This window comes from Lactuca sativa, chromosome 1 (genome assembly GCF_002870075.4).
Source record: "Lactuca sativa cultivar Salinas chromosome 1, Lsat_Salinas_v11, whole genome shotgun sequence".
NCBI classification, from domain to species: domain Eukaryota; kingdom Viridiplantae; phylum Streptophyta; class Magnoliopsida; order Asterales; family Asteraceae; genus Lactuca; species Lactuca sativa.
Genome location: NC_056623.2, coordinates 7,530,221 through 7,547,051, shown reverse-complemented (window position 1 = coordinate 7,547,051; position 16,831 = coordinate 7,530,221). Strand labels below are relative to the sequence as shown.

The following is a 16,831-nucleotide window of genomic DNA, read 5'->3' as shown; positions in this document are numbered from 1 at the left end:
CAACTACCTAAATCGTAATAATTTATGTGCCAACAACTATTCTTAACTTTATTTTGTTTTCTCTTTTTATAGGAAAATATCACGTGCATTCACATCACAACTACCTAAATCGTATGAATCAGAATGGCCAATTAATTTAACGTCATCATGAATCCCTAGCAAGACACGCGTATATAGCGGCTATTAGCCCACCAAGGCTAATAATCATAACATTTTTTAGAACGACACTTTCTAATCTACTTCTAAATCACACAACTTGCCTCACGACACTTACATTTGAACCTTTAATCACTTGGGTTTAGAGGCACCATTTCAACATCAGGTATCGTACAAGCCCTTTGGAATAATAACTATTCTTACGTTAATTGAGAAATAAATTTAAAAAAGTTGGGAGTTAACTAGTAAAACCCCCTTTTTTATGACTTTATTTATTAACTAATTATTTTTGTATTAAATAAAAAAAACACTCGTATATATACTCTACCCGCTCAAAAAAAAAAAAAAAAAAAAAAACAGATAATTCTAATCCACTTAATTTCAAGAATCTTGATACTAGCAAGCTAGTAGGACAGATATTAAAAGAATGAACCTCATTATAGAAATAAAACTACATAAATCATAGATGCTGTGCACACTTATTTTTCTTTTATAGCTAAAGTAAGAACAAACACAGACTCAAAACAAGAGTCACAAGTTTTCTAAAATAACACTAATAATTTATCAATCTTGATAATTTTTGTTTGTCAGACAGTACAACATGACACCACTACAGTTGTACAATACAACAATATACTAATTACTAAAACTCATTTATATATAGCATACAAAACAGACATGAGACAGACAAAGCCATATATGTACATTCGCCTTTGAAGATATAAAACACTAACTTCAAGCCTTTCCATCCGAGCTTCAACCCTACTTATCCTTGCTTCCAAACGTGCAATTTGTGCTTGAATTTGTGGGTGCATGCGGCGAGTTCCATTTACAGTGCTTTGATGATGCTCTAATTCACCAGCTGATGTGTCTTCACTAGCAACCAATCTACACATGATCAACACTGAAAACAAAGGAATTTAAATGTGAAAAAAATATTCTACATATAAAAAAAAAAAAAAAAAAAAAATCAACAGGGATATGGTTCTGCAAAAGGGTTATTCTACCAACAACCTAAGAGCATTACGCAAGACTAATTTTCAAAGCCATTATTATTGTGTTTTACAGAATCACCTCAGAGTGAGTATCAGGCTAGTTAGCATAATCGGGTTTTTGCCAAACAGAGCAAACTTATCATTGTGACTTCAAGTGCAATAATCAGCTTGACAACAAATCCAAAGAGGAATAATTGAACTGAAACGATCCAATTGGAAATTACAAATATGGAGATGCAAGGTGCCATTCCTAGCACTACAAAGAAATAGATATCTACTTGAGAATACAACACTAATTAAGAAAGAAAAATCTTTAGCATAAACACATAACAAAAATTGAAACAGTGGCTAACTAATGGGCATATAAATGTCATTAAAGAATTCAAAAAAGAAGAAACGTAAAAAAAAAAAAAAAACCCTAACATTTCGTCCTGTTTTATGAGTGCTGAGAGGAAACAAGGAAATTATAACTGTAATTAAAAATGTACAAGTTTCCATGACAACAAGCCACCATCAACTGAGATCGAGATTACAAAACTAGGGTTGAATAAAGATACAATCAAAACTATGGAACAATTTCAAATAGATGGGCATGAAAGGCGAAAAGCACTTAACCTGTAAGAAAAGGTTCGATCCCTTGTTGAAATTGTTCAAATCGGAACCCTAATGCCGGTGGAATTTTGGAAATTGGGGAGATTTCCTGTCTTTTTTTTTGTTTTTACTTGTCAGGACAAATCGAACACAGTGTTTACGGTTTTATCGGTTTTACTTATTTTTTTTTTATTTTTTAATTTATTATGATTTTTTTTTTAATGTAAACAAAAAGTTATTCAGGTATATTATCCAAAACAAAACAATTTTTAAGTTTTCGAGATTTTATGGTTTATCTCGTAAATTTCATGGTTGTCAAAATCGCGATCCTTATCGTAGGATCGTATAATCCTAGGTATGAAAAATGATCCGGATCGTATTTGGGGTAGGATCGTAGGATCGATCCGATCTGATCCTACCTTCCGTTTTTTTTATAATTTTTTATTATTATTTTATGTCTTTTACCCTTTACCAATTTACCGTTTATCATTTTATGTTGACTTATGACTAATATTTTGAAGTTTTTATAACTTTTGAACGAAAATTGAATATTTGAAATATTTTTCATGATTAAAATTATATTTTATTTTGTAGGATCTTAGGATCCCGATCTTGACAACCTTGGTAAATTCTATTTAATTTTTGAGTCTTTTACTTTTTTTTCCACCCGTTTTCTTTCTTAGAGTAAACACGGAGGAAAAAGAATAAAATTCCACAACTTTTATGTTTTATATAGGGAGCGTTAAGCGTTTAATCTAGAAATTTTTTTTATTACGAGAATATTTGATAACAAAATTTTATAAGGTGACATTTTTATAATTAAATCAAAAACTATAAAATAATATTTAAATAAATCAAAAAATAGTTAAAAACAACTAAAAAACCCACTAACATGTACCACTCAACACCCACCCAACACCACCTACTACTACTACTACTACCTACCACCAATCACCACCACTTACAACCCACCAACCACCACCACTACCAACCACTCATCAACACAACCAACAATCCACTACCACTACCACCACCACCCGTCACCATCAACCCCACCACCATCACATATCGCCATCACCACCACCAACCATCCACCACCACCCACCAATCACTACCACCACCTATTAGCAGGATCTGCCTACACCATCTATCACTACCATGTGCCAACACCACTCCACCTATCACCCACCAAAACCACCAGTACCCACCACCATCATTACCACCCACCACCACCAACCACCACCACCCACCACCATTACCAACACCCGCCACTACTACCAACCACTAACCACCACCCATCACCACCACACACCACCATCACTACCACCCACCCCCATTATCACCACCCACCTCTACCACCAACCACAACCACAACCACCCACCATCGTTACCAATACTTGTCACTACCACCAACCACCACTTACCAATACCACCACCTACCCACCACCTACCATCACCACCACTCACCTCTACCACATATCGCTGCCACCACCACCCACCTCTACCACCCATCACAACCACCTCATCACCACTACCACCGACCCACCACCTATCACCACCGTTTGTCACCACCATCACCACCCACCATCACCAACCACCACCCACATACATCATCACCACCTACCACTATCACTACCCACTACCTACTACCACCAAGCATCACCACATGCCACCACCACCTGCAATCACCCATCCATTAACACCATCACCACTGACCCATCCACCAACTATCATAACCACCATTCCCACCACTACATACCACCCTTCACCACCACCTATCACCACCACCCACCACCACTCACATCCACTACAAACCAACTATCACACGTGACCCCCATCACTTACCACTCCCTGTCACTACTACCCACCACCCTCCGCCTTTTCCACTACCACCACGCATCACTACTCATCTCCACCATACGAACACCACCCACTACCTACAACCACCAACACCATATGTGATTAAATGCATATAATGATATAAATCGTGTGCGATTATATTTATTTAATCGCATAAATCACATGTTATTAAATACATATAATCGCATGTGATTATATATATCTAATCACATATGATTTGTATAAATAAGATTCGTTTTCAAGTTTTCCATTTAATAATTTTTCTCATGTACTTAATCATATCTGATTATATTTGTTTAATCACTTATGATTAATATGAACAAAGATTTGTTTTCATATTTTTGATTAAATGGTTGTTCTCTTGAATATAATCGGGATATATACAGTAAAGTCCCAATATTTTCATTGATTTGACAAGAAAGTCCTAAACTTTATTTTTTTGACAGTAAAGTCCAAATTACCGGCAGTTTTTGACACTTTTACCCTTTTTCCCCGGTTAGCCGTTAATTAGGACTTTTTTGTCAACAAAATAAAGTTTAGGACTTTCTTGTCAAATCGTCAATTAGGACTTTACTGTCAAAAAAAATAAACTTTAGGACTTTTTTGTCAAATCGTTCAAAATATTGGGACTTTAGTGAATATATAATTTTTTTTGTTAGAAATTTAACGGTATGATACTTTTTAAGCATAAGAGTTATTGAAACCTTCTCTAATTAGCTAGATCCTATTGAAATCCTTTACGTTTACTTCTTGTTAAATCGTTTTTTTAATCTCAACGAACCGACATTGAAAAAAATTGAGATAATCAAGAAAGAAAGAAAGAACCAGGGTTGTGTTGACTTTTTGCAGTCTCGAAAATGGAGAAATTAGAAACCTAAATAAACGAAATTGCCCTAGCTTTATACAAACACAAACAACACATGCCTAGTCAAAAGGGTGTGAATGTGGAGAAGGGAAAGAAGGGCAATTTTGTTTTTTTCGGTTTCTTATTTCTCCATTTTTGAGACTGCAGAAAGCCAACACAACCCTGGTTCTTTCTTTCTTTCTTGATTATCTCAATTTTTTTCAATGTCGGTTTGTTGAGATTAAAAAAACGATTTAACAAGAAGCAAACGTAAAGGATTTCAATAGGATCTAGCTGATTAGAGAATGTTTCAATAACTCTTATGCTTTAAGAGTATCATACCATTAAATTTCTAACAAAAAAATCATATATTCACTAAAGTCCCAATATTTTGAACGATTTGACAAAAAAGTCCTAAAGTTTATTTTTTTGACAGTAAAGTCCTAATTGACGATTTGACAAGAAGTCCTAAACTTTATTTTGTTGACAAAAAAGTCCTAATTACCGGCTAACCGGGGAAAAAGGGTAAAAGTGTCAAAAACTGCCGGTAATTTGGACTTTACTGTCAAAAAAATAAAGTTTAGGACTTTCTTGTCAAATCGATGAAAATGTTGGGACTTTACTGTATATATCCCAATATAATCACATATGATTATGTGTATTGAATCAAATATGATTTATATTGACAATATTCTTTTTTTTCATATAAATCATATGTGATTAAATACATGATTATATATATATATATATATATATATATATATATATATAATCACATGTCATTATATGTATTTAATAAAATATTATTTAAATATACAGGATTCATTTTCAAATTTTTGATTCAGTAATTTCTCATGTATTTAATTATATGTGATTATATGTATTTAATCACATATGATTACTCTAGACAAAGAACAACTTTTGAATCAAGAATGCAACAAAAAATCTTATGCTCATAAATCATATGTGGTTGATACATATAATTACATGTGATTAAATACACGAGAACAAATATTGAATAAAAAACGTAAAACGAATATTGTCTATATAAATCATATGTGATTAGATGCATAAATCTAATCACATGTGATTAAATAATGAGAACAACTATTGAATCGAGAAAACAAAAATGAATATTTTCCTCGTAAATCATATGTTATTAGATACATATAATCACATGTGATTATATGTATTTTATATAGACAATTTTTATTTTCATGTTTTCGATTCAATAATTTTTCTGAAGTATTTAATCACATATGATTATATGTATTTAATCACATATGATTAATATGGACAAATAGTAATTTTTGATGTAGTATACAAAAACAAATATTGTATACATAAATCACATGTCATTAAATACAACCATCACCTACTACTTGCAACCATATATGATTAAATGTATATAATCACATAAATCATGTGTGATTATATGTATTTAATCACATAAATTTCATGTGATTAAATACATATAATCGCATATGATTATATGTATCTAATCACATATGATTTGTATAAACAAGATCCTGATTATTAGCGATGTTCATGAATGGTTAACCAAACCGAAAACATATTTCGAAATGTTACCGATACTATCGGTTCGTTCATTTCTTGAACCTAAACCTAAACCGAAAAATCTGGTTAATCAGTATTTAGTTAACCAATTTTTTCGGTTCGGTTATCCGGTTAACCAATTAACCATTACTAATTAATAAAAATATGTTAAGATTAATGAATCCCATAACAAATTTCCTAAAGAGAATGAATGACGATGAATAAGCCATATAATTTGTTTAATTATATTGTTGCTTCTATTAATAATGAAATTAGGATGAATTATCAAATATCTATGAAATATGGAAAACAATATCAACTAGTACAAAAACGTATTTTTTCAATTAATAGATAAAAGATAGTTAAATATTTAGTTATTTATATGTAATGGTGATGAAATGCAAATGACAATTTTAATCTATATCAACACATGTATATTTATATCAAATGTTAACAATAGGAATTATTGGTTTAAAATGGAAAATATAAATAATATGACGATTATTAAATCTAACTAAAAATTTCTAAGAAATAATTTGATATTAGCTTAAATGAGTAAACATAAATAATATTTCAAAAAATACAAAATAAAAGTTATGTTTTTTGGTTAACCGTCTGTAGCATAAAGCATCAACCGTAACCGAACCTAAAAACCAAAGATTTTACCGGTTCGGTTAACCAAACCGGAAAATTCAAAAATATCGGTTTGGTTAACCTAAAAATCGTTATGATTTTTAGGTTTTAAGATATTTTGAACATCCGTATTAATTATGTGTATCTAATCATATATGTAATATATATTTATACTAGGATCAAATATAATAGTACGATGTATAAATTATATATAATTTGTCATATTCGTTTATTTAAATATCATTACTTTTGCAAATAGTAGTTTTAGAAAAAAAATTCTTTTCGGCGATCAGTTTTTTATTACTAACATATCCTAAGATACCAAATTATATCTATTAATAGTTGATATTATATTTAATTAAACAAATAAATTGATTTGATGAGCTCATAAGACTACGCCTATGAATTATAATCGAAAAATGAACCTACAAAAAATATGAAAATAAAACTTTACATCATCTATAGTATCATATATTAAACATAATAAATATAAGCCTAAATTATGATCCAAAAGTAATCCATGAATTTAATTATATGAGAAATAAGACAACCTATAAGATCATGTGGTTGAGCCTACGATCCGTTTTGTTTTATTGCAATTATAAACTAATTTTCAAAAGTAAAAAGGTACCTCTTCTTTTCCATTCCAGACGTACAACTCATTTTTGTTCAGGAGAACAATCCTCCCTTCCAATGTCACCTTTATCTCCATTTTATCATTTTATCTCTTTATACACACCATTTTCTTTCATATATACAAATCCTTAATTTCATCCTGGTTGCATCGTACCTCAGCCTTCATCCCCACTCACTACCATTTCCTCTGGTAATAGAGACTAATCGAACTCCAATTCACACATGTTTTGTTCTACTTGTCGTATTCATGTTTCAGTCTTGATGGTTGGTGGTGGCCACTGAAACGATGTTAACTCTATTTTTTTGTAACAATGTAAACCTAATAGCTTCGTCGACAGATATGATGACGTCAGCAGTGGCCGGAGAATGTAGATCATAAAACCTCTAGAGTCGTGATGACAATCGTTGTTGAAACGAGATCAAAAACTGAGATGAGTGAAGGTCGGAAATGAAAGCATCTCTCTCTGTGAGCTGTTGCCAGAGGTCGGTGGACTCATATTCGAGAGCGGGAAACTAGATATTGTTGCCGATGAAACAACCTCGGGAAACGAGGTCTTATGGCAGGTGAAACGGAGATCTGGTGATGGTATGGGAAGAAGAGAGGCAGAGGAGGTGGTTTCTAATGATAAGGGCAGAGGGAGGTGTCAAACGAGCATATACTGTAACGCCCGTAGATTTGGGCTAGACAATTTAGAGGCAATAAGTGTCGAAAATGACTTTTTGGCAAAATATTATTTAGAATAAATAATATTAACCAAGTTGTAGAATATGTCTCAAGGTTTCCGTAGATATAAAGAACACTGAAATCCGAGTTATAATGAAGAAGTTATGGCCTGTCGAAGTTTCGCGGCAAAACCGGCACAACACCGGGAAACGTAAAATAATGAATTTATGATAGAAGACTTTTTGACCTTAGTAATCTAAACCAAAGTTGTAGTATACATTAAACCGAGAGCGTCCATAAAAAGAACGCCCAAATCTGACTTCGTATGAGGAAGTTATGATTTTTCGAATTTTCGGCTTAGTAGTGTACGACCCGAAATTCGAATTATAGTTCGAGCGGTTTTTGGCCTACACGACCTAAATGAAAATTGAAGATCTCATTAATAGGAACTCAAGGGTACAAAGACAGATGAAAATGGAGTCCGTATGAAGGAGTTACGAATTCTTCGCGGTCGTTTAACAGTCTAATCTTCTCGTACTGTTAAATTTAAGATCGGTCGAGAATTAGCCGACGGAGTCTAAATGAAAGTTGTAGATATTGTTTTTACCTACGTGTGGAAAAAAAGAACGTCGAAAACGGATCTCGTATGCGAAAGTTATGAATTTTTGAAAATTGACTGATTTCCACCCTGTGTGCGATGTCACGTGTCAGCACCAAGCTGTGCCTGGCTCACGACGTGAATATCAAAAATTCACGACGAGAACCTTCCTCCAGCCCCTATAAATAAGTGGTGAGGCCTCCATTCATTCTCACACCTTCCTACTTCTTCCTCTCTCTAGAACCTCTCTCTAGCCCCTGAAACCCCCGAAAAGCCTAGGGAACCCCCTAGCACGAGGCGGAAGCCCCGGAGTGCCCGACGGCTCCAAGAAAAAGAGCCTTTCAGCTCGGGAACGTTGCTCCAGCGGAGCCCGGTTTTGAGAAAAACCAGCTGTAAGTGAGCTACGTCTAACCTATCTTTTGTATAGCTTATGTTTCAATATAGTAATGTTATTAGGACCTTATAATAAATATTTGGGCTATTATTATGAGTTATATAAGTGTCGTTATAATATCTTTTTAACCACTCGCAGTACGGGGGATCCGGTTTGGAGGGCCGCTTGGGTTGCTGGATTCAGAAGTGCTTATATGCCAAAATGATCCTGCCCTCCGGTGTTCCATGTTTGGCCTCGTCTGTATATAGTGGGTGAAAAGTATTGTGTTAACGCTTATATAATAGTAATAATAGCTAGACTATTAATTAGTCACGGTTAACGTTAGACTAAACCCTAGTGATATTGATACTAGGTTTTGTCGAGGAAAATTATTTTAAGAGTAACGAAGTGTTGTCCGAGTGTCGAGTCACCACCTAATCAAGTGAGTGCATAGTCCCTTTCATGTTCATGATTTTAATACAAGTATTGGTTGAAGTATTAATTATATGTTTATGTGCGAGTTAATCGATGTTGCCTGAAATACGTGTTAAAAAACATACCTAGTTATATATGATGATTTAGGATAAAGAGTAAACCTAAATTAATTATGAGGAATATTGGGTAGTATTTTCTTACGAGTACAAGTGAGTTATACTCAGAGAATAGAACTTTAGTATATGTCATTGATCCGGAGCATGGATTAGACACAGTCATTATCCCTAGTCTGAGAGTATGGATTGGATATAGTCAACTGTCAATAATCAGGGGGTATGGATTAAGACATAGTCAGTTGTCCTTAGTCCGGGAGTATGGATTATGACATAGTCATTCGTCCTTAGCCCGAGAGTATGGGTTAGGCATAATCATTCGTCATTAATCCGAGAGTATGGATTAGTCATTCGTCCCTAGTCCGAGAGTATGGATTAGTCATAATCGTCCGCCATTAATCCGAGAGTATAGATTAGTCACTCATCCCTAGTCCGAGAGTATGGATTAGGTAAAGCCGTTCACTTCTGATCCGGGAGTATGGATTAGGTAAAACGGTTAATCTTAGGTCCGAGAGTATGGATAGTCTCGTTGTGAGGATCGATGGGGTGGGATAAGAGTTGTTTATATATATGGTGAAATTGTATATTTTGTGAGTTTTAAACTATATATATGGTATAACATTGTGGCATTGAAATCCCTATGTACTCACCAGGTTTCCCAACCTGACCCACTCAGTTTATTTATATCACAGGTGTTGATATGAAGTCACACTACACTGAGAGATTAAAGAGATGTAGATCAGTAGTGTGAATAAATGTAAGTTCTATTTATGCTTATGTTTCTGTATTGATGATAACATCCCAAATGTTTTAAAATGAATAAAATACATTTCTTCGAAAATGTTTTGATAACGTATTTATCGTGTTTTTCTAAGAACAAATTCCGCAACATTTTTATTAAAAGAGGTACTCTGATTTTTCATAAAGCATAAAAAAATTGATCTTTTCTGGACGTGAAAATGGGGATGTCACGGATACAAACATGGACAGAGTGAAGAGGCGGTTGTCTGGTGGTTTTGTCGAAGTTACGATGGGTTCGGCAGCGCTACAGTAGTTCTGGTGACAGTTCAGTGATCATGATGGTGGTACAAATATATACTTTCAAGATAATAGAGGGAAAAAGTGGCATGACTTTTGTAAACACATCAAGTTAGGATATAATTATTTTTTTTAATAATAATGAAATATAAATCTTTTAATTTCAACATTTAAAAACTAATGGTCTCAATAACTCATAAAGTTTCCAACTTTATGAGAGTCTAGCACTCCAACTTCCTCAAGCATTAAGAAAAGTGGTTAAAACTTTAGATCTAACATGCTTGAGCTTAAAAAAGCAAGAACTTGGGAACTTACAAGAGTTCTAAGGTAGCTTAAGATGACGAGGGATAGCCTTGCTAGCTGAGATGATGCACCAAGATGCATTCTCTTCTTCTTCAAGGCTAAAAATTGTCAAAAGTAGCTCATAATAAACAATGGAGGATTAGGGTTTTCTTGAGGGTGAAGGGAGGTGATGGAGGATGAGGGTATGCAAACCTTAGACCTTACTTCCCTTAAATAGGGGCACATACCATGGAAATTAGGGTTTTAGCATGCACGACTGTCACATCGTGACCATCATGTTGTCACTTCGTGACACCCTATGGGATGCACATTCTTCCCCGGACACTAACACGTCATGACACACACACATGCTCACATAGTGGCCAAGGTTTTTATCATTTAATACTTAATTGATAACTCATAAGTGATGCTTACTTGGAATTGGTGATACAAGATCAAGAGAATGAGGTTCATGAAAGGTAAGAATTCAATGAAATGAATGAATTCAATGAAGAGAATGTAGATCATGAGGTCAATGAAGTTAAGGATAATAGAGATATGATGGATTATGAAGTGGATGATGGGACTAAAGATAAAGGTGAGGTTGAGAATAAACAAGAAAGTGATGGAAGAAGTGATGAGAGTGAGGAAAGTGAAGACAGTGACTTATGGGTGGATGAAGAGAACATAATCCCTGATGTTTAAATATATATATGAAGGATTTTTACATGAGTATTGATCTTGAAGCATAATTTCTGGACAAAAAGAGTAACAAACCCAAAGATAATAAGAGTAATGGCGAACTTGTAGTGTAACATTTTCAATTTTAGGTATGTTCCTTTTAGCCCTACATTGTAAAATCTCTTACATTTTGGTCCCTATCCGGCACGCTAGGCATACTGGCTTGATGGATTAGACGTGGAGGCACCCACGTACACTAAGCGTTTGTTCGTCAGGGGAAAACCCTAATTTTTAGGGTTTGTGTGTAACATCCATAAAATTCAAGCCAATTTAAAACTTTTTAAGTCGATCAAAAATCGTTAATTATTACAAAAATGTTTTCAAAATGGTTTAATGTCAGAGTATCCTAGAATCAAATCATAAAAACATAAAGAGGTGCACAATCACGCCTTCACCTTCCCGCGATCATTAGAAGTACCTGAAACAAAATCAACAACTGTAAGCCCGAAGCTTAGTGAGTTTCCCCAAAATACCAACTCCATACAATCATAATCATATCATATAAACAAACAACATGCATAATGAGCCATCAGCCTGACTGGACCACCTCGCAGGCCTTCAATCTATCTGGATCGCTCTCCGAGCCTTCGACATGTCTGGATCGCCTCTCAGGGCCTTCAGCCTATTTGGACCACTCGCCGGGCCTTTGTCCTGACTAATATGCCCTCTAGGGTCTATAGTCTATTCGGTCTGCCCATGGTATGTTGGCCTTCAGCACAAAGCATGTCCGCTTCAACCCAACCCCAACCAAACAATCATGTGGACATAAATATCATATGCTAGCATGTATATAACAGTTAAACCGATCTAACAGATCACTAATCATAGCAACATCCTTTAACTAGGATATCAACCTAACTGGTCACTAGCATAACATTATCCTATATACCAGGATATCGATCTAACTGGTCACTAACATAACATTATCATATATACCAGAATACCGACCTAACCAGGTCACTAAGCATATCACCATCCTAACTACTAGAATGTAAATCAATAAGCATATCATGCAATAAACCCGGATACAAATTCGAAAAGGGCCGTCATTGGTGCCTTCGACCTTGTTAGTATAGTGAGGACAACTCACCTCACAAGTAGCTCAGAATGATAATGTCAAACTCCTCCAAATACATATCCAACTCCAACACCTACATCCACCAATGATCCACTTCCATAAATTCTCAAATTACTAAAATACCCCCAGAAGTCAAACTGGCCAACCCTTGGTCAAAGTTAAAGTCAACGGTCAAGGTCAACAGTCTATGTTGACCCAACTCGTCGAGTGCAATTTACTGACTCGTCGAGTCTTTCTAGAACTCGAGAAATCGTGAAAACCTTAGTTGACTCGCCGAGTTTCCAGACAACTCGTCGAGTCCATGCGTGTCCAAATGTTGGGAAAACCATAACTGACTCGTCGAGTCACCTCACTGACTCACCGAGTCCATGCAAAAACCCACCATGACCAATATTCATCCGACTTGTTGAGTCCCTTCAGTCAATTTCTTATCTAGACGATTTTAAGCTACCCAAAGCTTCAAATTACAGATCTAACCTCCTAGGGCATGGTTTCCACGTAAAGTTGCAAACTTTACGTACATGCATGGTCCTAAATGTCAAAACCAAGCTAAGGGAAAGGTTTAAATCAAGAAGAAGAGCCAAATCTTGCTAAATCTGATAACTTTATGACTATAGGGACTTAGAGGAGTCCATATATGAAGTTCCAACTTCAGATCATGCCCAGTACCTGAAATAACCCACAACCAACTAGAAAATGGCCCTAAAACTTTACATGAAGAGATCTTGCTAAAGATAACTCAAGGTAACGACTTGTTACCTTCAAAATGATGCCAAGATGAAGTAGAGTCAGATCCACAAGCTTCTTTTCTCTCCAAGCTCCTTAGACTTCAAGCCTTCTTCACAAAACCACCTTCTAAGCTTCTTTACACACAAAAATGAAGATTATGTGAGATTACGGTTTTCTGAGCTCAAGAGGAACGGTAAGGGAGTCCAAGGGAGGTTAATGAACCTTTAAATAGGATGCAAAACCCTGGAAATTAGGGTTTCATTTTCCAGATCCTACTCGTCGAGTTAGGGTCTTCCGACTCGTCGAGTAGACCTCTTAAATGCACGTGGTATGAATCGTTTCTACACGACGAGTTGAGGAATCCAACTCGTCGAGTAGGTACAAGAGCATGAATAAAACTTTAAACTTTATGCTTGGGAGTCGGGATGTTACAATTCTCCCCCACTTGAACTAGACTTCGTCCTTAAAGTCTGTTGCGGTAAATAACTCGGGGTAATGCTCCCGCATCTCAGCCTCCGGCTCCCATGTCCACTTGGATCCCCTCCTGTGCTGCCACTGTACCTTTATAGAAGGTACTTCCTTGTTTCATAGAACATTTACCTTCCTCTCAAGAACGGTCATTGGCCTCTCCACGTAATTCAGGCTCTCATCGACCTGAATATCATCTAGCAACACTACTGCCTCCTAATCCAGTATGCACTTCCGCAACTGTAACAGATGGAAAGTGTTGTCGACCAGACTAAGCTCCTCTAGGAGATCTAGTCTATATGCCACCTTGCAAACTCTGGCAACGATTCGGAATGGACCAATATATCAGGGAACCAATTTCTCCCTCTTCGTGAAGTGAATCACACCCTTCCAGGGTGCGACTTTCAGTAATACCATGTCTCCCACCTAGAACTCTAGCTCAGATCGGCGCCTGTTGGCGTAACACTTCTGCCAACTCTGAGCGGTCTATAACCGCTGTCTGATATGTTGAATCCTCTTGGTAGTCTGTACAACTACCTCTGTCCGTCCCATCACCCTGTGACCGATCTCACCCCAATAGACTGGGGTGCGACATCTCTGTCCATACACCATCTCATATGGCGGGGCACCAATACTGGAATGCAAGTTGTTATAGGAAAACTTTGCAAAGGGGTAGGTAGGAGTCCTAGCTCCCACCAAAGTCAATAACACCGGCTGTCAGCATATCCTCGAGAGTCTGTATGGTCCGCACACTCTGGCCGTCTGTCTACGGATGCTAGGCTGTACTGAAGTGCAGCCGCATGACCAGTTCCTCGTGGAACTTCTGCCAAAAACGGGAGGTGAACCAAACATCACAGTCTAAGACGATAGATACCGACACCCAATGGCGATCTACGATCTCGCGGATATATAAATCGGCCAACTTCTCGCCCGATGAACTCTCCCGTATAGCTAAAAAGTGGGCGCTCTTGGTCAATCGATCCATGATGACCCAAATAGTGTCATAGCCCTTTGCCGTCCTCGGCAACTTGGTGATAAAATCCATCGTGATCTGCTCCCATTTCCACATGGGAATCTCTAGAGGCAGCAATTGACCATGCGGCCTCTGATAGTCGGCCTTAACCATCCGACAGGTCAAGCACCACTCAACATACCATGCAATCTCCCTGTTCATGCATGGCCACCAGTAACTTAATTACAAATACCGGTACATCTTGGTGGCCCCCAGGTGAATAGAGAAGCGAGACTTATGATCCTCATCCAGAACAATCTGTTTAACCCCACCAGACATCGGAACCCAGACCTAACCATAACGGGTCAATAATACTCGACTATCCTGCACAAACCGTGTGTTCTCACCCCTAATCTTCTCAAGCTTCAAATTCTCCCGACGCATACCCTCAGCCTGAGCTTCCCCTGATCAAGCTCACAAGTTGAGAATACACCGATATCCTCATACATGTCACTGGTGTAGAAGATCCAACTGACTTGCGGCTCAGAGCATCCGAAACCATGTTCACTTTACCTAGGTGGTAAAGGATCTCACAGTCATATTGGTAAAGGATCATATAGTCGTAGTCCATGACTACATCCAACCACCTGCGCTGTCTCATGTTCAGGTTCGGCTAATCCATGATGTGTCTCAAACTCTTGTGGTCCTTGTATATGGTACGGCGGACCCCATAGAGGTAATTGATTGGTTTTATACAAAAGAACATCCTATGTGCTCATACAAACCCTAATGCTTGGATCTAGATTTCTCTATTGTACATGCAATTCATCTAAGACTCAAGAACCCTAATCTAGCATTTGTATTTCGAAATAGACATAAGAATATAGATCTAGATGATCACCTCTTCTTCAATGGCTTGAATCTTCTTGTCTTTGGAGCTTAGAGTCACAAGTGTCTCTCCTCTAATGGCTTACAAACACCAAGAGCAATATGATGATTTATGAGAAGGAGGAGGATCACCAAAACGTCCTAGGGTTCTTCCAAAAGAGTTCCACATGTTTTTGGGGCTATAGGGTCTTTATTTGGTGAGGCAATTAGGGTTATCAGCTAGGAAACCCTAATTTGACTGCTTAGGCGCCAAGCAGCACATGGACTCCCTTTAGAACACCCCTTGGACGAATTCCTTATGGGCTTCCCATAGAATTCGTCCAACCTATGTTCCAAGGTAATCCATAGCCCAATTGCAATTATCTTATAATTACAATTCCAATCCCCTAAGTTTAATTAATGTCTTTTAGTCACAAAACTAATTCTTAATTAATTCTTGACTAATATTTATTAAACAATATGATTTCTCATTTAATATATTATTCATATAATATACTAAAAAATCATAATTAATCGTCTTTCTCCATAAATCATCCTATCAAGTTGCTTTGGTGAAGGCAACCCAGAAGGACCATGCACAACCGGGTCAAGTACATACTAAATATAGTTACGGGCTTAGACACTAATCCAACAGTCTCCCACTTTGATAAGTCTAGTAACTATCAAGGTTGTAGAACTCGCTACTCGGTACCTGCTCGGCCGACTGGGGAGTAGCGAGTACTCGGGAGTACTCGGATTCGGTAATTCGTGTAGAAATATTTTTTGGAAAATTATATATGCCAAAATCATAAGTTAAAATCATAATTTCATTGAAATATATAACCAAAATTAGATACATGTGAATACATAAAAACTGAAATACACACAAATGTCTCACTATGTGAATAATCACTGAAAATTTAAGATATATATATATATATATATATATATATATATATATATATATATGTAGTAATAATCACATGTGTGCCTTAAATAATAAATCATTAAGTGTGTTATACATATTTATCTTGAAATTCTTAATTTTTGCTCTTTTTATGACAATTTTGACCCTTTGACCGAGTTTGACTGATTTTGACCGAGTTGGCCGAGTTTGACCGAGTAGGCCCGAGTAAGACCGAGTAGGCCCGAGTTTGACCGAGTTTGACCGATTTTTGACCGAGTTTGACCAATTTTTGACCGAGTTTGACCGATTTTTGA

At 36.4% G+C, this 16,831-nt stretch overlaps 2 protein-coding genes and 1 long non-coding RNA gene across 3 annotated transcripts; 1 reads left to right on the top strand and 2 right to left on the bottom strand.

Annotated features, from left to right (window-relative positions):
• Nucleotides 1-635: 635 nt before the first annotated feature.
• Nucleotides 636-2,139, bottom strand: LOC111906493 (uncharacterized). Its single transcript, XR_002855222.3, has 2 exons — nucleotides 1,767-2,139; nucleotides 636-1,060 (listed from the first exon to the last, which is right to left on the bottom strand). It is a non-coding gene; the product is annotated as an uncharacterized LOC111906493 (long non-coding RNA).
• A 495-nt stretch (nucleotides 2,140-2,634) lies between these two features.
• LOC111906517 (velvet complex subunit B-like) lies at nucleotides 2,635-3,030 on the top strand. The gene has a single exon (XM_023902276.1). The coding sequence runs from the start codon at nucleotides 2,635-2,637 to the stop codon at nucleotides 3,028-3,030; it is 396 nt and encodes a 131-aa protein (XP_023758044.1).
• Nucleotides 3,031-3,062: 32 nt separating this feature from the next.
• On the bottom strand, nucleotides 3,063-3,642 carry LOC128126922 (uncharacterized). Its single transcript, XM_052765107.1, has 3 exons — nucleotides 3,588-3,642; nucleotides 3,406-3,517; nucleotides 3,063-3,291 (listed from the first exon to the last, which is right to left on the bottom strand). The coding sequence occupies exons 1-3, from the start codon at nucleotides 3,640-3,642 to the stop codon at nucleotides 3,063-3,065; spliced, it is 396 nt and encodes a 131-aa protein (XP_052621067.1).
• Between the last annotated feature and the right edge of the window lie 13,189 nt (nucleotides 3,643-16,831).